The sequence below is a fragment of the Macaca mulatta genome, chromosome 4 (genome assembly GCF_049350105.2).
Source record: "Macaca mulatta isolate MMU2019108-1 chromosome 4, T2T-MMU8v2.0, whole genome shotgun sequence".
NCBI lineage: Eukaryota > Metazoa > Chordata > Mammalia > Primates > Cercopithecidae > Macaca > Macaca mulatta.
Window position 1 is genome coordinate 110,529,146 of NC_133409.1, and position 21,034 is coordinate 110,550,179.

General features: G+C 41.7%; 1 protein-coding gene across 4 annotated transcripts in view; it reads left to right on the forward strand.

Annotated features, from left to right (window-relative positions):
- Positions 1 to 6,805: 6,805 nt before the first annotated feature.
- The window catches only part of COL12A1 (collagen type XII alpha 1 chain), a 128,618-nt gene continuing 114,389 nt past the window's right edge, over positions 6,806 to 21,034 (forward strand). For 2 of the 4 annotated variants that reach the window (XM_015136786.3, XM_015136785.3), the window contains exons 1-5: positions 6,818 to 7,290; positions 10,259 to 10,366; positions 18,184 to 18,300; positions 20,119 to 20,262; positions 20,713 to 20,772. In XM_015136786.3, the coding sequence (XP_014992272.3) occupies positions 10,294 to 10,366; positions 18,184 to 18,300; positions 20,119 to 20,262; positions 20,713 to 20,772 (394 nt within the window). In that variant the 5' untranslated portion in view covers positions 6,818 to 7,290; positions 10,259 to 10,293. Of the gene's footprint in view, positions 7,291 to 10,258; positions 10,367 to 18,183; positions 18,301 to 20,118; positions 20,263 to 20,712; positions 20,773 to 21,034 lie in introns of all 4 variants that reach the window. The other 2 variants (XM_015136789.3, XM_015136788.3) reach the window with 1 other exon arrangement.

Here is a 21,034-nt window from a genome sequence, read left to right on the forward strand (position 1 = left end):
TAATATAACAGAGAGTGTCCAATAAACTTTACTAGGAAAAATATCCAAGGATTTTGATCACATATAAGACACGTCTAAAGCCATTTTTCATGTTCCCCTACAACTGACTCACCTGCCTCACTTCTCTAATGTTTTTGGCGCCATCATCATTCTTTCAGTCACCCGGCTTTGCTCCATCATCTTTAGATACTGTCTCGTCTTTACTTCCTAAAGCCAGCCATTTTTCTCTTTGCATGCTGCTGCTGTGAGCATCATACAGAGACTCTTAGTGTCTCTTCCTTGGATTCTGGTACCCCCTGCCCCAGTCTCCTTGCTTGCAGGTTGTTTTCCTAGCAAGTTACCCTGATCCCTGTTGCCAGATTGGACTTGCCTCATGAGATTCTTTACCTATAGTATAGAGATAAAAAATAAATTTCATGGACTGGCATATATACAATGCTTTGTGTAGTATCTGAAATACAGTGGGTGCTCTGTAAATTATAGTTATTTCTATATTCAGAGGAATAAAGTCCAGGCTCTCAGCCACTTTTAAGCCCCATTACTATTCCAGTTTTATTGAAAAACATTCTGCTAAAACCACTGTACTTTATTTATTGCCCAACACATTTCCTGCTTTTTGCTATGTTTTCAAGTTCTCATTTTGAATTTTGTGCTTAGAATGCTCACTCCTAGTCCTTTGAAGTCTTCCTTCCCTAGAAATTCTTCAGGGACCACTTCAACATATAATGCTTTCTCCTGCCCATGAACTTTTAACAATTCTTATTGTTGGGAGATATTTCTCCACAAGTCTCTCATGTTTCTGCATGTCTGTTGGCAGAGGCTCTGACTGCCAGCACTTTAGATGATCTCTTCAAGGGTGTTTGCATACTAACGACTTTGGAAGACAGTGATCATTTCTGTCTCCAGAGCGAAGGGCAAGTTTGTTTACTGTCCAGTGTAACAAAAATAATACGTCTCTCCGGGGCAAAAGCCAGGCAGCCTTTTTGCCCTCGTAAAAGATCTCAAGCTCAGATTCCATTCCTATAATGCAACCCACTGCATTTGCAAGGGTCACCTAGCTCTTCTTGTATCGCCCTGTTGGAACTGGGGCTTGAGAAACTGGTGTGAATTACTGTGAGCCATACAGTCCTTTGTTTTTGATTCCTTGTGTGTTCTGTCAGTACCCATGAAACTACAACAGGTTAACTTGTTAGCTTTCACGTAGGATAAAATCTCAGATCCTTCATATTTATTGATAACTATTATTATTATTTGGTTGTTATAGCTCCTATTTTTTTCAGAGCAATCTATTTTTTTCTCCTTTTTCTTGTCATTGATTTGTGGAGGAACTGGTTCAGGATAAATCTTGTAGATTATCCCTCGGAAGTTTGCACGTCCTGCGTTGAACTGATTGCTTCCTGTGATGTCATTTGTCTTGTTCCTATAACCATCTATTTTTCCCCAAATCATTTTTCACATTGATCTTTCAGCTTTCAATTATCCTCTGTCTCCAAACTTCTCTTGAGTCATATTTGGCTTTCACGTATGTTTATTTCTGGTCTTCATTACTATAAGTTTCTTATGGGCAGGACTTCTTTTGGTTTGCCTTTACAAAAAAAAATCTCCCGCTATTCCTAGTGAATATTATGACTAGAGTTTGCATTTGCAGAATGAGTGTTTAGAATAAAAATGATTCAACCAGTCTGATCAGATAACATCCTTTTGCTCTTCTCCACCAGAGGGCGCAACCACATTAGATTTAGGAGCATTTCAAAATCTGGGTTCTTGTCTGCTTTAAATATATCGATGTCAGTATTGTATACATGTAGCTGAATGAATTAGTAAATATATATAAATGAGTTATCAGGCCGGGTACGGTGGCTCACGCTTTTAATCCCAGCACTTTGGGAGGCCGATGCAGGCGGATCACTGGGGGTCAGGAGTTCCAGACCAAATATGGTGGCAAACATGGTGAAACTCCCTCTCTACTAAAAATACAAAAATTAGCCAGGCATGATGGCACGCACCTGTAATCCCAGATACTCAGGAGGATGAGGCATGAGCATTGCTTGAACCTGGGAGGCAGAGGTTGCAGTGCGCTGAAATCGCGACACTGCATTCCAGTCTGAGCAACAGAGCCAGACTCCGTCTCAGAAAAACAAAACAAAACAAAACAAAACAAAAACGAGTTATCACATGGAGACCTGGTCAGGTTACATGTCACCCTACACAGGGGCTCCTACTGAGAGTAAATAAACATCTTCTGACTATGATTTCATTATTACCGCATTTCAATTGACTAGGTAATTAGTTTAAAAGCCAAGACCAAATCTTGAAAAATGGATTCCTGCGATTCTTCATATTTTCCATCAGTCTGAAAGTGTATTTAAGTATACACATACTGACTGCTGACACACAGAACAGTGGCCTGACTAGAAATTCTCCACCTTATGCTACTTTGATAGTTCCAAAGCAAATAGATTGCAAGATGCCTGTAGTGGTGTGATTTAAACGGTACTGAATTTTACGGAAACAGAGGAAGAAGTGGCAGTGGTTTGTTTTCTTAGCTCTTAAATTAATTAATTTCCTTCTATCTTCTACTTTTTGCTCAAGGAGGTCAGAGCTAACTGGAAAGTCAACTCCCAGTGGCACTTGACTCTTGTTAAATCTAAATGATTTATGCTGAGATGTTATTTTATGTGGATACAGTGTTTTTTGAAATGTCATAGTTTCCTGTGCAATCACAGCTTTATTTTTTGTTTACAATCAGCTTTTTTAGGTTGAAGCAATTATACTTTTTTGAGGTCATATGAGGTTTGAGCTACCACTTTCCATAGTAAGCGAAATATGATGCAGTTTCTGCTTTCTGCTCCAAAGTTGCTCATTCGCTAGTAGGGGAGGTTATTTCAGTACAGGTGAGATGGTCTGGGTGAAGTACTTGCAAAGTCCTTTGTAAAGAAGCAGAACTTGTCAAAGAGGCAAGAATGCAGCACGTCCCCTTCCTTCCTTCCTTTCAGGATGGTTTGGTCTCAGGATTCCTAAGCTTTGCTAGTGCAGAGAGGGTGGTTGTCTATGGCTTCTCATTTTTAATGTTACAACATTCTGAGCCCACGATCTTGGGAGATTTAAATAGGCCACATACATGAAGTTGCTTCAGGTGTCCCAGCTGTTACTTGACAGAGTTTTGATGGCAAGGCCTTGTCTTACTTGTCTTTGTGTCAGCTGCTCTGAGCTTGGCACTGTAAATAGACGGTGCTCATTAAATGTATGTTGATCTGACTTGCACACAGGGATGGAAAGAAGAGGATTCAGACACACAGTTTTCGACTCTTGCTGGTCAGGCTGTCTCTCTGCTTCTGAGAATCAGAGCAGCTGGTGTACTACCTCCTCTCCTCACCCTTTTATTCCAAGGGGCTTGTGAGAGCTTTCTTCACTCAAGACCCTCACAACTCACGCTGGGGCCAGCCTTAAGAGATAGGCAAATAGTTCACGTTCAGACGAGGTTTCCCCTTCCTTCTGCACCAATCAGCCAGAACCTGCAACGGAAGTGTTCTAGAAACTGTCTCACCTGTTGCCAGGAATGCCGGCTAGGTTGACCTCAAACAAATCAGTGAAGAGGCCCCCAATGCCTCTGAAGAAGTTAAGATTACAGAAGTTAAGGGCGCTCTGTAATATTAACTTCTTCCTGAAATCAGTATCTCTTCCCTTGTAAACTCACCCTTTCTTTGAAGAAACTTGAGCAGAGCTTAGAAGCCTTGGGGCAAGAATTTCTGTAGGCAGTTAATTAAACAGCATGAAGAAAGTTGATGCCCCTCTCCCCACTCGTTCTCCCAACCTGCCGCCTCTCAGTTCTGAGAATCAAATACATGAATGAGACTTTTTATAAAAACTCACCCCAAGACTTGTAAGCCTGTCAACAACTTCCCAGCTCCACGCTCTCTGTAACTTTAACCTCCCACGCCAGGGTTAGCGCTGACCACTAGATCGCGCTGTCGGACAAGAAATCTGAGTGTCGGAACCGCCGGGAGCCCAGGACTCAGAGGGTGAAGAGGTGGGAGCTGAACAGAGGAAGCGCGAAGGAGGCAGATCCCGTGATATCGCCAGAGGAATAAAAGCCACAGAGAGCAACCAAACGGAATAAATCCAACCGGCTATTCCCCAGTCAATAAATATCACCAACGGATTCCAAAGGGTATTAGGATCTGGATGCACCATTGAAAAGGGAAGGATGGAAGAGGGTTACCCGTTCTTTACCGTTTATCATACTGGGAGTCTAGCGTAAAGGCCCCAGGGGACCAACACGCCAACGTCACGCGGGGAGGACCCCGGAGTGCCTCTTTGTACATATTTGAATTGCACTCGTGTCCCTGGGGAATGAGTGTATTTGAATTAGTTTCTGGAGGAATCTGTGTGGTCCCCAACCCGGGAGTCCTCTCCTTCCTGTTCCTCTCATCCTACTCTGGAAGTTTTGCGTAAGAATCCTTTTTGTTGAGCTAGAGAGGACGTTTGCAGGTGGTGGTTTGTGTTACCTACACTCCTTTGCAGCAACTATTTTCAGATACGTTAAATCCAAGTATGTGAACAAGAATGCCTCGAGCAAGAGAAGATGCCCACGCGGGTCCCCAGTAAGCTGCTCTTGGCTGGAGAGGGCAATGTGCGCGCCCTCGGGGACAGATGCCTTTTCCACCCAGTCTGCGGCCTCCAGCTGCAGGAAACGGAAGCCCGTGACTGTATTTGGATCCCCGGAGGGTGACTGCGCAACTCCGGGGTTGAGAGATGCATTAGCAGCTCGGAGCCAAATCAACAAAAGTTCCCTTTTAAACAACAAAAAATCAACATTCAGAGTTACATGCTCCTCAGTCAACAACACCGCCATCTCTCTCTCTCTCTCTCTCTCTCTCTCACACACACACACACACACACACACACAGAGAGAGAGAGAGAGAGAGAGAGAGAGAGAGAGAGAGAACAAACATCTGGGCCAAAATGCAAACACCAGCCAGCTTGGGCTGGCGTGCAAAGTAGCAGTTTTCCTTTTTCCTTTCTGGACGGAGTGTCGTTGTCTGGGGGGCTTCCCTGGCGGTTTTAGGCCGCGGAGCAGGCCAAGGGCGCAGTCCTACTGGGTGCCCGCTTGGCGGCCTGAGGGACTTCTCTGCTCCCGGGCTCCGTCTTTGCGGCTGCCACTAGTCCACGCGCGGTCTGTAAGCCTGGTTGGACTGGGCTCCCTGCTCTTTGCGTGTTGGGTGGGGAGGCAAGTGAAGGGCTAGCTTGGGTGCAGACGGCGGCTGTCGACAAATTCGGGGCTCAGTGATACCAGGGCAATGTGGCTGCAAGCCTGACTGGGCGCAGCGTTGAGAAAGTCGGGTGTTCCCTCCCTGGGACGCGCTCACGCAGTAGGGGTTTGTCAGACATCCTGGTTGTGAGGCTTTGAAGGGGGAAAAGCTTGTGCACTGTGTAGGCTCTTTGTGCGAGCTGCCCAGCTGGACTTCGAGTGGGCTGTGTGCTTGGGGAATGTGCAGAGGCGGCGATTCCTATTTGTCTTCATTGTCTCCCTCTGGTCTTCTCTGTTGCTTTCGCCGGCTCCTGCGGAGGGCAGCCTTTGTGTGTGGGGAGATGTGCAGAAAGGGGAGCTCCCTACAAGTTCTTATCATTCGAAAGGCAAGTTTGGAGGCTATTGCACCCAGTGGAGTGGGAAGGCCAAATTTGCAGACGTCAGAGCCAAAAGGGAAGAGAGGTTTACATTGGGGCCATGCCCTTATGGCGGGCGGTCAGTTCCAGAGAAGCAGCTCCGCTGTTCCCTTGCGCCCCACCCCGTTCCTTTGTTGTTCAAAGCTCCCCCAGCCCCCTCTCCCCACCAGCCACGGGAGTAACCCTTGGGCTTCAAGAGGCCAAAACGGTGCAGGGCCTGTACTGAGGTCAGACGTTATAATCGGAATCTCTCCAGTAGCATTTTTCTGATTTCTTGGTGTGAGTGCTTGAAGCTTCCTCCCGTGCGCCTTGTACAAACTGGCAACCCTAGTACCAGACTCCTGCCCAGGAACAAGGGGTAGGATGCCAGGATGGAGGAGGCTGTTAAGAAGAGGCGACGGTGTTGGCAGAATATCAGCCGCCTATTTGGCTTCTCCAGTATTGTGTGTGGAGGGGTGCTTTGGGGTTTCAAACTTACTCCTCTTCGCCCCTTTGACCCCGCGAGGTTTTAAGGGCAGAGCTTTCAGTCCGAAGCCTCCGCTCGGGGCCAGGTTTCGCTCTGGTCCGGGTGAGAAGTTTCTGCAGTGGATGGAACTTGTTACTGAGCGGCTTCCTATTCTGAGGACCCCTGGGTTTCATAGCTTTCCTCTCCCTCTCTTTTGGCTCAACGTAAGCCTCCCAGTTCCGTCCTGAAGCACCAGGCGAGTGAAAGAGGACTGGGAAAGCCATCCCATCACTGAGCCCCGCGCGGGCGGCTGTCCGGGTTTCCAATCGCGCTCGGAGATTGAAAAAGACAGAAGGCGCGCCGCGTGTACAGACAGTTAGTTAATGGAAATCCTGTAAATCGGTTTTAAGTGCACCCAGGACAGAGGGGGAGGAAGGTGGAGGTGGTGATGATGAAGGATGGAGATCGGCAGGAGCGGGGGTGAATGGTTTACGCATCCTTGCATTTCTGAAAATGGGAGTCGCTCCCCTTCCCATTGTTCTTAATTTAGAAAAATTCATTAAAGAAATCGCAGGGATAGGGAAACCCGAGCTTCCCAGTCCGCCCCAAGTGGCAGAGTACGCGGCTTCCCTTGGCAGGGAACCCGGTTGCGGCTGTCCCCCTCTCTGCTCCCTCCCTTCTCCCCGCCCCCCGGCGGGGTACTGCTACTACGGCGATCGCCACCTCACGCCGAAGGAATGCTCAAAGTATGCACACGTTCCCAAAAGTAGACCTCCTTCACCGCCGGAGGAGCATACATCACCCCGTGGCAGCCGTCCACCTTCTCAGGCGTTTCGTAACCGAGTAAACTGAGAGCTGGGAACAGCCCTCTATTAAGTAGCCCGCGGCGCAGAGTCTCTTCCCACTTGGCGAAGGCGAACCGCCCCTGACGCGTCCGCGCGCCGGCAGCTGCAGGCTCAGGCGGTCTCCACTCGTCCTGCAGCGCCCGCCTCTCCTCCTGGGATTCTCCTCCTCCTACTGGACTTCCCCGCGGCTGCCCACGCCTCGGCGGCCGCTAGGTGCTCCTGGAGCGCAGCGCCTATCGCCGGGGCGTGTGGGGGCCACACCGAGCACCAGCTTCTCCGACGCCAGGAAGCCGCCGTCGCCGCCTCTACCTCACCCTGTCGCCGCCGTCTCAGGTCAGCCTGGTTTCTGTCCCCTTTCCCCTACCCCATCATTCCTACAGACAACTCGGAAAACGGCGTCTAGCTTGCACCTTGCCTGGAGCGGTGAAGAATCCTGGGCGAGGACAGTTTGGACTTGTAATAGTGTACACGGGCTTGAGCTTCGCCTTGTATACTGGGATTTTGTGATTTTTGGGGGGTTTTTGAGGGAGAGGGGAATGTTGCTTTTCTTAAGAGCTGGGCACGGTTTTGTGCGCGCAAAGCATCCAGTTCAGTGTTTCCGTTTCTAGAGGAGTTTCATCTGTGGATGCTGTCGATTTCAATGGAGGGCGCGCCGGGTTCTGGGGCGGCAGGGCCCTGGTTATCTCGCGGCTGTGGCTTTGTCGGGGAGGGCAGGCTTGCGGCGGGGGCGCTGGGAAGGTATTTTGATGACGCACGGTGCGAAATTCTTTGGAGGGCCCGCTGAGTGCTCTGCAGCTCGTCGAGGCTGCATGGGTGTGTGTGGCATCTCGAGACAGATTCCAAGTGGAGTGTTCTGGCTCCTTTCCTCCCCTACCTTTCAGCGCATCCGAGATGGAGGGTTAGGCCCGCACTAGGGTACTCATTCTTGGCGGACTTTCCCCAGCTCCAAGAGAAAGCCCCTCTCCGACTCCCTCCCGGTGCATTGGTGGAGGCCCTATTCCGGGTCTGTGAGATCTCTGCTGCGTTTTCCCACTCAAATATTAAACTTGTGGGGATCAGAGAGCGTGGGGCGCCCGACTGGTTCACCGAGCGGAACAGGTACCTCCAAGAGGGCGTCCTCGGGAGCCCTCCAGTGACCAGTTCAGGGTTCCCTGGGATTCTGAGCCAGGGAGACTCTCGACCCGGACTCGGTAGTCTTCTAATGAATGCTGGGGAAGGATGGGACAGGAAAGGAAATAAATGCTAAGCTCCACTTTGGCTAATGCCAAGGTGGTGGTGGGTGGGAGAGGAGGTAGGCGACGCGCAGCGGTGTGTGTGTGTGTGTGAGAGAGATTTTCTTTTTAACTTGACGCGGGAGTTAAGGAATTGGGTTCTTCCAGCGGGGAATTGGGAGGGGACGAGTTGGCAGAAGGGGCGAGTCCACTTAGCCCCAACTCCCACCCCAATGGACTCATTTTTATTCATGACGGTGAAGTGAGGGAATCCTCGCTGCCACGTAGGGGCGGCCGCTTTCAGATATTTATGTCTGAGAATGCTCAATGAATTGTTGCTAAGCATTGAAATGAATGTTTTGGCTAAAAAGGAGAGAAAGCATTTTCTTTTTTAAAACATATGGACGAGATGCTTGGCTGGCTGGCTGAGCTCTAACTGCGTTTCGGTATCCCGGCGCGAGATGATTCATTCTTGCCGCTAAGTCGGGAAACCGACAGGAGGCGATCGAGACCCAGCAAAAGTGTTTCTACTCAGATTTTTGTCGAGTTCAGCTGTTAAAAAAAAAAAAAATCTGCTCACAGCTTTTCGGTGGGTCGATTGTTCGCCTTTAACTTTTCGCAATCACAACTGCCAACTGAGTTGGAAATTATTATACCAAAGTTAAGGCCAGAAGGTTGGAACAATGGCCCAGTCTCACCTCTTGCTTTTCACTGATGTCGAAGAGGGTTAGAAATGTCAAACAGTTGTTAATTAGGAAGAAAGAAATTGCTAGACCCCTTAGATACCTAGGGCAGTGCCAAAATTTTAATCTTGGCTTCATAAAAAGGAGCTCTAGGCAATTTGGCACGCCTGCTCATCAGACATTTAAAATGCAATTTACACACAGGCTGAGGAAAGCTGCCCTCATGCTTTGTGCCAATAATTTGGAAAGTCATCGTTGGAGATTGTCAGTTTCTTTTCTCAAAGAGGCCTCGATCTTTGGCTCATTTTTGTATTCCCACTGCAGGACAGTCTCCTATCCCCCTCCATTTTTCCTGAGGCCTAGGCTGTTGGTTTACAATAATTTATGTACCTCAGCCTCAACTCTTTTTATGTTTTGCCACTGGCAGCTTCCCAGTTCAGTTCCTTGCTAGTAGCTTTTGTCTTTGGGTTGAACCTTAGACTATTTTAGGAGATTCCATTCTGTAGACATGGGTTAAGTACCTACTGTGTCCTGGGAAACCACAAAGATGAATAAGATTCTTTGTCTTTAAGGAACTAATAATGTAATTACAAAATTAGAAAAAATCAGAACAGAACATATTCTCCTCTGGGGCATATATACTTATAATCTTCCAGCTTAAACAAACAGTTAAATACAAAGATTATTATTGATAATTTTTATTTAAAAACACCTTGGAAAAACAGACAAAAGTGTCTTGCTTCTTCCATTTTGCTGCCTTTTTTGTTATTATGTATTTTGGAGTTGTTTTTCCCTCATCTCAGGTAAAGGATTTATCAGATGTGAAAACAACACAGTTAGCAGGAGGGTCAGGTTTCAGCTGGGCCTTACATTTTTCTGTATAATCCATTTCAGATCTTAAAGAGCTTCATATTTGAAAGCAGAACAACATGAAGAAAAAAGAGAATTAAAAAGGTTTATTATACTTTTCCAAATTACCCTGAGACCACTAAAATACAGTTACCTAAAAAGTTCAGCAGCTAGGAAAAAGCAGCCAAATAAAATCCCCAGCTGGAAGAGATATTTAGTTGAGTGAAGGATAAAATGACCTCTGAATTAGCCATTACCCAGGCAGGATGAAATCATGTGGGGGCTGGTAAGGCCTTCACCCGGGATGCTAAGCAGGACCAGTCTCCAGGAGAACAGGACCCTTTTTAAACTTGAACTTCCTCCTAGGGCCATGATTAAACTTCTGTAGACGAACTTGACTTCCACTGCTTCACAATAGGCCCATTATGTGCTGGAGTAGGCCCTGTGGTTATTAAGGCAGATCTGGTCGGGTTCTGGACTAGGTCCAGGCTCCAGTTCTAACCTGGTTCAAGGCCTGCCCAGACCCAGTTCTGATGCGGTTACTGCTTCCTCCCGCAGAGCTCTTCATGCCGCTGTAAGCTCGGAGGCCGAGGATGCGGACCAGGCTTCCCCCAGTGCTTGCCGCCCTGGGCGCGGCCCTGCTCCTGTCTTCCATTGAGGCAGAAGGTAAAAGGCTCCCTTCCCCTTCTCCGAGTGACAATGCAAAATTCGAGAAAGGAAAAAACACATCTTTCTTGCTTTTATTGCTTGCTCTGTTTTCCCTGCGCTTCGTGCTGTCTCCGGTGGTTTCTCTCCTCCAGAGAAACGCCCCTTTCTCCTGAGGTTTGTCCATTTCCCAGCTCTCAGGTCCAGCTCTTTTGCATTCTGCTTAATGCATTCCATACAGTGCTGTGTGGTCTTCTTGAGCTTGTCTCTGCGGTGTGCTGTCCACACTGCCACCTGCATTGCTGCCGGATGAGAGGACCAGCCACCCGAGAGGGGGCGACGGCTCTAATCATCTCAACCAACAGGACACCTCCGGGTGGCACCCAGGAGCCCCGAAGAGCGGGCGCACTCGCTCGCTTGGCTAGTAACGAACCACCTGGCTCGGGGCTGCGACCTCGGTGACAGAACACAATAAAAGACTCCAACAGCGCTGGCTCTGCGCCTCTGTGTGCTTTGTGGGGAGCTCAGTCGGCGGGGCGGATGGTGCGGGCAGATGAGCCAGCAGCCAAGCACCCTAGGGGATGATGGCTGGCAAGCGGAGATCCGGCACCCCGGGTGTTCGCCTGACCTAGGGTCGCGGCTGTCCCTGTTTGGTTCGCAGGGCTCCAAGGCGCGTGGCCTGGACTGGGCCAGCTCAGACAGGTTGAGCCTGGGCCAAGGTTTCCAGCCTGGGAAGCGAGCGCGCACCGGAGTTGCTGGGCACCACCTCCAGTGTCCTGCCCTTGCTCCCTTCTGCCTCCCTCTGGGAGACCCCGGTGCGTCTGACCTCCCCGCGGAGGCGGTGGGGCGCTCTGAGATGGGTTTCCAAAACGGCGCCCTGTGGTTCCTCCTCTAGGAAGTGGAGGGCTTTTGTTAGATGTCCCACCCAATTATGTTGGTTGTATGCGCTTGATGTCTTAATTTCTCAGTGTTCATTAAACAAGCCAGGTCTATATGTCAACCCCATGGCGACTTCTGTGGTCCTTCAGTTGTCATTGGAGACCTGAAAAATTAGTTTTCTTATTCTGCAAGGTAAATGGGGTAATGTCATGAAAGATATCTTTTTTTTTTTTCAACAAAGAAATACCCTTGATGAAGTTAAGGGAGGAAAAAAAAAACACTTCTGCAAGTGACAGCTGTGGAAGTTCTGGGTTGAGTTGTGCTTTTTTAGAGGCTGTGAGAAAGTAAAGTTGTTTGCATGATTATGCCGAGGTTTTCAAGGTTTCTATAGTGTTTGATTTTCTACTTCGAGACTACAGGTTAAAAAAAATAGATTAGGGGAAGCAGAGTATTTCCAAAATGTATGGCATGTTTAGTAAAGTGACAGAAAGGTGCTGACTTTTCTTAGCTGATAACTATTTTATGAATGTAGAGTCTTTTCAGAGTGACCTCTGTGAAGTAATATTAAGATGAGGTTGTTTTTAATGTTCCTTTCTATGTCGTTGTTAGGAAGGAATTTTATTTGAGGAACTTCTGGAGGCCCTACTACAGATATTTTTAGATAATTCACTGAAGTGGCCCATTTATTGCTCATTAAGAAAATAGTTATTTGAAAATCAGAAAGAGTTGAGAATTCTTAGAAAAAGAATTAGGCTGGAAATGATGTAAGTGGAAAAAATTGATTCGGAATTAGATATTGGCTGGTTAGCAAAGTGCAGGTAAAAAGAACAGCTTACTATCTACATTTCTGATTATTCCCATATTATATTTTATCTTTTAAATTTGTATTTATTTCCATATGGTACAGCTCTTTTTTTGCTTTCTTAAATTGTGTCTTTTCTTGTATCCCATCTCCTTAAGTTAGTATTTAATAATTATATTTTAATAGGATTCATTTTTTGACCTTATTCTCTAGTTTGGCATGGTCAAATAGAAATATGGTATGAGCCACAAATATAAGCCACATATGTAACCTACATTTTTTTTTTTCTGGTAGCCACATTCAAAATGGAAAAAGAAACAGGATAAATTAAATTTTATAATGTATTTTATTTAACCTAAATTATTTCATCATGGAGCCCATATGAAAATTATTAGTGAGATATTTGACTTTTTTTGTACTATGTCTTTGACAATTGGGTGTGTATTTTATACTTGCAGTGCAGTTTATTCTTTAAATTATTTTTATTTTTCCTGAAACAGAGTCTCGCTCTGTTGCCCAGGCTGGAGTGTAGTGGCTTGATCTCAGCTCACTGCAGACTTTGCCTCCTGGGTTCAAGTGATTCCCATGCCTTAACCTCCTGAGTAGCTGGTACTACAGGGGTTTGCCACCATGCTTGGCTAATTTTTGTATTTTTAGTAGAGATGGGGTTTCACCATGTTGGCCAGGCTGGTCTTGAACCTCTGGCCTCAATCGATCCACCTGCCTCAGCCTCCCAAAGTCTGGGATTACAGGCAGCACTGTTTATTTTGTACTGGCCACATTTCAAGAGCTTGATAGCCATACATGTCTGGTTGCTCCCGTGTTGGACAGCACAGCTCTAGTGTTGACTCCTAAGTGGTGCTAGGAGCCTTTGAAGGGCTAACAAAATTTGTGGCCAAAGCCTTTCTGGGGACGCTGGGCTGGGACCAGAATTTCTTTGAAATATTTCTGTTGGGGGCATTTCAAAATTTCAACTTGGGACTCTAGACTCTATTTGGTACCATGCCATTTCAATCTGAATCCTAAAGTAGCCACAGTTACGTTTCTTTTCCTTTCATGACTCATACTTGCACTCTTACATTCATACTATTTTATCACCATTTTCTATGACCTTAATGTTTTGTATATTAAAAACCCAATACCTTTTTGAAAACATTAATTAAAATGTTTTGGCATTCACTTTTTGCATTTCTTCCTTTTTATAGTGGTAATATTTTTGTTTTGTTTTTCTTCTGCTTATTTGTATTAGGAGCTATATTTTTCATACTATGTTATCTTGTCCTATAGAAATAAGAGTGGAAATGATTTTTTTCACTTCAGTATTTATAATTTTTAGCCACTGTATAGACTTTATCAACTGTATCACTGCATAGACTTTATCAGCCATATCTGAGTGGCCTAGAATGTATGAATTATTTTTGGTTCATGTATCATACAGTGTGTTAATTATCCTGTAGAAAATTTAACACTTTGCATTTAAAGGTTAATGGCCAGTGTTCCCTGAGAGTTGGACACTTTTCTAATTAATCTAGGATTAGAGATGAACACAGGTTTTGTGAAAAACAGAGTGTTAATTTTGGTTAGTCTGATTTATAGTTTATAATATATAATAAACAATTGAATATTATCAATTCATCTGTGAGTTGTGGCTATAGCTTTGTCTTGTGTCTAGGTTAAGAGACTACTTTGTATATATTTCTATAATCCTATGTCTAATTTGTGTTATAACAGAAATTTCAAACTAGAGGCTAACATAGAGATCATCTATTCTACTCTCATTTTCCAAATGAGAAAATGAGGCCCAGAGAGGCTGAATCACTTGGTCAACTAATGCACCTACTTAGATATGAAAAACAGACAAGACCCCAGTCTTCTAGTCCTAGGTTAGTGCTGGTTTGGTCACACTGTGCTTTCTTTGTGCTTAACAACTGGTTGTTCCAGAAAGTTTGATGAGAGGACACATTTTATAATGTGTATAAAATAATCTGTAGCTTATTCTAAAACATTATCTTTTCAACTGATTATTTATGGTACCTTGAAAACTCAAATGAAATGAATTTCTATATCATGGCAAAGATCATTAAATTTATACTAACTTTGCTTGGCAAACATAAATTAATGCCTATAGAATATGGTTAACTTATCACATATTGCACACTTGTCAGGGTTTCTACTATTAAGGTAGTATCCTTTCCAGTGTTGTTATCACAGATATCAAACTAAAGATCTTACTAGTTCATCAAGATATTTTAGTAGTGTATTATTAGCTTTGATTTATCTATAGCACATTGTATATACTTACCAATACTTATTAGACTCCTCTACTCCCGCTCATCCATTTTCCCACCTGTCTATCCATCCTTCTCTTCATTCATCTCTGCAGTGGCTGGTAATTTCTTGGACATAGCCCCTTTTTGGGTGCCCTATTAAAAATGTTTCAAAAAGTTATATATCAAGATGGACACTTTAGTTTTAAATGCTTGAACAAGTGTATAAAGTTAATATACCAAATTCCATCTATATCTGAATTGGAGATAACTGAATACCACATATTTATGTATATATGTATAATAATACATAATATGTATAATATATACACATAATTATTCATGTATATATATAAATCAGCTCCATATAAATATTGTTTATATTTACAAATATATGTATATATTAAAATATGTATATATTAAACCCATTTATGTCTAGTGTTCCATTATTGGAATGCTAAGCATGTGGGAGTTATTTATATCCTACTGCTCAAGGTCATTGCCAAGGTCTGATTACAAAAATTCAAAAAATTGCAACCTCAGGCATAAATGGTTTAAAAGCAACTACTTATAAATATTGTTTTCTAAAGTTAATTTTTGATGGAAATATTTCTTCTACTTTGCATCTAATCTAGTACAGTAGAAAACTGTATGTTTTTGTAGTCAGACCATGGAATCCAAGTGTTGTTGCCTATTGGCTGTGTTATCTCTCTGAATTTCACTGATTTATCTGTAAAGCAGGGATAATAAGGCCCATCACTGGGTTCTTACAAGGAAAAAAGCGGCAACACAGTAACCAGCTCTCTGCCTGTTATAGAGGACAGTCAGTAAGTGTCAGCTATTATTATCATTCCCAAAATGTCCTAAATCCCGTTTATGTAACAGGATTTATGTAGCAAAAGTTTATGTAACAAGAATCTCATCAGAATGAGCCTTTTGTAGCATAGTATTTTGATAACAAAAAACATTATTTTGTAAATATGAAATTAAACTATGAGAATAAAAATACTTAAAATTTTAGTCTCTTCACTATCAGTATTCAGGTTTTATGAATATATGTAAGATTGTTATTTATTTATAATTTTCATTCTGTTTCTCTTGGTTCGGATTCTCATCCTATGCATCTATGGCTCTTTGTAATTATAATCCATATGCAGCTAGTACATAATTGAAAATTTCTGGGCTGGGAATGGTGGCTCATGCCTATAATCCCAGCACTGTGGGAGGCTAAGGCGGGCGGATTACCTGAGGTCGAGACTTCAAGAGCAGCCTGACCAACATGGAGAAACCCCATCTCTAGTAAAAATACAAAATTAGCCAGACGTGGTAGAGCTCGCCTGTAATCCCAGCTACTCAGGAGGCTGAGGCAGGAGAATCGCTTGAACCCGGGAGGCTGAGGGTGTGGTGAGCCAAGGTTGTACCACTGCACTCCTCCAGCCTGGGCAACAAGAGCAAAACCCCGTCTCAAAACAAACAAACAAACAAACAAAAACAAACAAACAAAAAAACCCAGAAAATTTCCAGCATCAGCATTATCAGCATTGTCTTAGGGAACACTTAGACTCTGTGATATGTGATGGTGTTTATGAATTATTTTTATGTAAAATAAAATATTTCAAAATTAATAACGTACATTTTTTAGCATTGATTTATGTTAACATGGGTCATACACTCACATCTGCTTTATTGTTATTTTTTCATGAAACAAAACAAACAAATGTACAAATAGAATGGCAAGCCTGAAAAGCTGTATATGCAATAAAATTGGCCAGAAGAAAAGTGAAGCAGGCTCTCTGTTGTACCCATGCGGGTTGGCCATTCTTTCCTACTTTGATTCCCACATACCGCAGTTTCTATGAACACCTCAAGATCCTCTGAAATGTTAAAGACTTTTCCCCACAGTCAATTTTTCAGTTTATCTGGAATCCTGGTCATTTGGATATCAACAAGGGGGGCCGCTGCTGCCCTTCAGCAGTTTTAACCTAGTGTCCGCTGCTTCAGGTCATTTTCCTTCCAAGGTTGGTGGTACTGTTTTTCCATGTACTGATTTTTTTTAAAAGCATGCTCAGGCCAGTTGTGTCTGCCTTTGCATTAAATTTGTCCTGAGCCATTGCTATTGGAACAATATTTTATAATGATATTCTTAATGCCCGTTGTCCTATTAACATCTGTTGCATGCATGCTATACTAAGTGATAAGTACAGCTAAACCTCAAAATATGATTAAAGACCGAAGAATGTTGAGTAATTAAACTATGCATGTAGATTAATAGTCTAATCTCACTGCCTGTGTATGGATAGTAAGAATATAACATTCATTCCAATACTAGTGTATCCAATAAAAATAAAAAGCCATTTCCTATAGTTGGAGGCAGCAGTCCACTAAAGCAAATGTTTGCTTAATTATTTCCATTAAAACATGTTATTAATATTACATAAATCTTTAACCCCAGTTAAATTCTGTGACTCATGTCTCAAGGCTACTAGTGTATTTTAATTGACCTTTGGAAAAACCTAAAAGGAAATTGTAATCTCTCAAAACAGATGCAAAAATTCTGACTCACAAGGAATACTTTCAGACTAAAACATTTTAAGAAGAGTGTGGCTGAAAGTCATCTTAATTCGTTGACCTGTTTCAAGAGTAATACTTTTTAATTCATCAACCATGCACTGACAGTGAGTCAGTACAATGCTGCATGATGAGGCATGAACATTGTAGAGAGAATATCATTATAAAATATTTAGGAAACGTCTTTGTGTAATGACTACTGTACATGGAGGCTTTTGTTCATTGTGGGAAACTAAAAACAAGTCAACATTTCATTGACACATGCATGATACTGTACAGTTTTGTATGTAAACTATTTCTTTCTGTACTTTTCAGTTATTCCTGTCATTGACTTTTCCAAGTTTTTATGCGCAGTCATGTCTTCAGATCACTGATCCTTCTTCACTGTTTTCTTTAAGTTCTGTAAATAAATGTCCATAAATATACATTGATGTTGTCTTTTCATAATTAACCATTGTTTTGTAAAGGACCATACTGGCATTTTAATCTAAAATGCCCTTTCTAGTATGGAGTATACCTGCTGCAAAGGAAATAATAGTGTTGGTTTACACCCTGGAACATTCAGCAAGCTGGTGTAAACAGGCAGAATATTAGTTTTATAAACTTTTGAATATCACTATTTATATACCTACAAATTATTAACATCACTTATTTTTGAATACTTGCCTATGAATATGAATATACATTTAAATGTATATTTCCTTGTCAGATATAACTGTTTCCCATGATTCCTCATTTTCATTAAAATATATTTTTCATCTCTGCTACATATTGAGATTTATCAAATAACAATGAATAATTTCAAGGCAAATAATGCAGAGAATGAACCAAAATCATCATTGATTCTTGTCCATATTATGGGAAAAAACGTATTATGTCAATGTTTTGAATTAACTTCTCTGGTTGTAAGCAGGTTGTGATTTAGCATGCTTGTTCAAAATGCACTCAGCATGTATCAAAATTCCTTTAATTGTTATGTGAATTGTTTGCATATGTGGTTATTATATGTGATTTCATTGTACTTGTATGTACTTATATCCAAATATGTTTCTATTATGCTTGATTTTGCTGGCCATTCTTGAATGACCTAGCAACTCAAGAATCAAAAGTGTTTTGTGCTGTCTTCTGTAATATGTATACTCTCTGATGTTTTGTCAGCTTTTAGTTTTATTCTTATCCAACAACATATCTTTTATATTTGTTGGAAACAAATTTATGCAAAGACAATTTTAGAAAGCTTTGCTTAACACAATTCTTTGTTAATTAAATTGACCATTTTGTGACATTGAAAACCTTAATAATATAAACTCTCTCTTTTGCAGTTGACCCACCTTCAGACTTGAATTTTAAAATTATAGATGAAAATACTGTTCATATGTCATGGGCAAAACCAGTTGATCCAATTGTGGGTTACAGAATAACGGTGGACCCTACAACAGGTAAGTTTTGAGACTGGAGTTTTAGGACAGAAGCATCAAGATGATATAATTCAATCTCCACCTCTTCTCCCATTTCATCATGAAGAAGCTGAGCTTTAGGAAGCCTGAGGGATTTGATCCATGTCACCAGACATTTGCTGAACTCAGGTTTCAGATTTCCAGCCTAGTATCCACTATTATATTTTAATGTTATTGAGTATAACATGTTTTGCTGTGGTAGGCTGTTCTTATTAAAATTTTACTCTATTTTTACTGATCAAAATATTGTTAGTAATCTTTGATCTTATAAAATCAAATCCTTGTTCCTTGGCATTCTTCTTGAATTACTTAATCTTTTCAGCATTTAAAGTATCAGCTGATGAAGTAAGTTGTTACACCTTACCCAGTGTCCTACACATTTCAGTATCCAGGAAACATCATTCTGTGATAATGGTAAACAACCATGATGACAGATAAGAATTTACTTTGGCTAGGTGGATTCTGTAGACACTAGGCTGAATCCTTGGAAAACAAAACTTGTTTTGCTTGTTCTCAAGCATTGTCTTTAGTGTTAATAATGTTGCCAAAATGTGGAGAACCAAACTCTATTGATTAATTTTTAGTTCTAAAATGGAATGAGAAAATGACCATTTCTACTAACATTGGCTAAATGGTAAGAAGAAGTCTTGACTGGCTGACAGTAGAGATGGAAGATGTCAATACAGATTATTACTAGAACTGTGTTTATTTATCTTTTAGCCTTTAAAAATATTAATGATTTTACATATCGATTTACCAGGAAATATAGCTTTTTTAAAAAAGATGATTTAAAAACTTAAAAAGGAGTCAAAAATTTACTTTTTTCTCTTTGAATCTTTCTCCCCAAATATATTTGCAGTTACCTTATTCATTCCAAAGCAGAAAATCAGTTCTAACAGGGTCCATCCAGTTTCCAGATGTTGGGAATAACTGACACCCAGCAATTCCAAAACTGGCACTGGGACTACCCAACCTGGCAGAGTCTGAGTGTCTTGATGTCCTCTGGGGATCTTGGTTGGTTTTGCATATTCCACCTGCAAACCAAGAGCATTTTTCAGTGGTCTATTGCACCTGTTATCTTTTCTAATTATTTATATTTTGACGAAAACAATATAATTAAAAATATCAGGCACGTCATTCCCAGGAACCACCATGTTTCCTGATTGAATTGAGAATTAACAGAATCTAGAAGGGAGTACATAATTGCCAAAATATAAGTAAACACCTAGTATACTGGACCTTGAAATATTTGATACCTGCTTAAGTCAATGCAGAGGTCAATGTTACCCATTAAGGCATGTGGCCATTTGAGAATGGAATATGCACTGCTTCTACACAGATTTCCTACTAGAGATTGGTCTTAACCTCTGGGGTTTGTTTTCCTTGAGTTTATTTTCATTTCTTATTTCTCTCTCTCTGCTGTCCTCCAATGCATAATTTAAAATTAAATTCTTTTTTTTTGCATTTATAAAACTGTTATCTCCCATTAGTCTCCAAAACCAATGATAGATTTTTAGTTTGAAATTCTGGTATACCTTTAAACTAGAAAAGTCTTGAATTCTCAAACAAGTATTAAATATGATTGTAACAAAAGAAATACAAGTCCATTTATTAAATTTCTAAAATTCAAAATTTTAGTTTTGGAAGGCAGTAAAAAAAATAATGTTTGAGTGTCCTGAAAAAAATGTATATATTGAATTTTTCAGATTTTGAGTACTTCTGGGAATTACAGTATATTGTGTTGTGTTATATGTGAAAAATGTTTTCTTGCATTCATATTTTTCCTTTTTATATTTCCAGATGGGCCTACTAAAGAATTTACCCTTGCAGCTAGTACCACTGAAACTTTATTGTCAGAACTTGTACCTGAAACAGAGTATGTGGTGACAATAACTTCATATGATGAAGTAGAAGAAAGTGTACCAGTTATAGGACAACTAACAAGTAAGCATACATATAAATTAAAATACTTGTGTCCTTTTTATTTTGCAGAAAGGTTTTCCTACTTCAGATTTAATCTCTTGTGATACAGAGTTAATTTATACCAGTACTAACTATTTTTTCTGTTATCCTAGTTATTAGTGGACATGAATAATTCATTCCTGATTTATAACTCTGGTCTCTGGAAACAGCAGGAATGTTATAAATGAAGACCATTAAAAATGTTAAACTTTGCTGGACAACAATGTGAATATCTTTTTGAAATATCTCAAAGATATCACTAAAATAACTTACTTGCAAGGGAATGATTATCTGGCAGTATTCTCTGACCAGCTGGGCAGGGCCATACTTTTAAGAGACAATAGCAAAAACTAACATAATATATTTATTCTATTTTAAAGAGAATGTCTGCTTGGGTTCATTTCCTTTTGTAATAATAAAGTTTTAACTTAGTTCAAACAGGTAGTTCGACAAAGCCAGTGGAGAAAAAACCTGGAAAAACCGAGATACAAAGTGAGTGTTTCTCGTACTATTTTTGCTTAGATTCATGGAAGGAATAAATGTAGGATAGAACAAATGTTCCAGTTATATACATAGATTGATCTTATTCCTATATTAATTTCTATAAGCTTTATCTAGAAGGAGCACAGACAATATAAGAATAATGTATAACTAAGCCATTATAACCTAAGTTCTGACATTCTAGCCAGTTTTTCATTCTATTTACTAGATATTCTTTTCAATGGGAGAGTTTGAAATTGTGTGTGTTCAACCT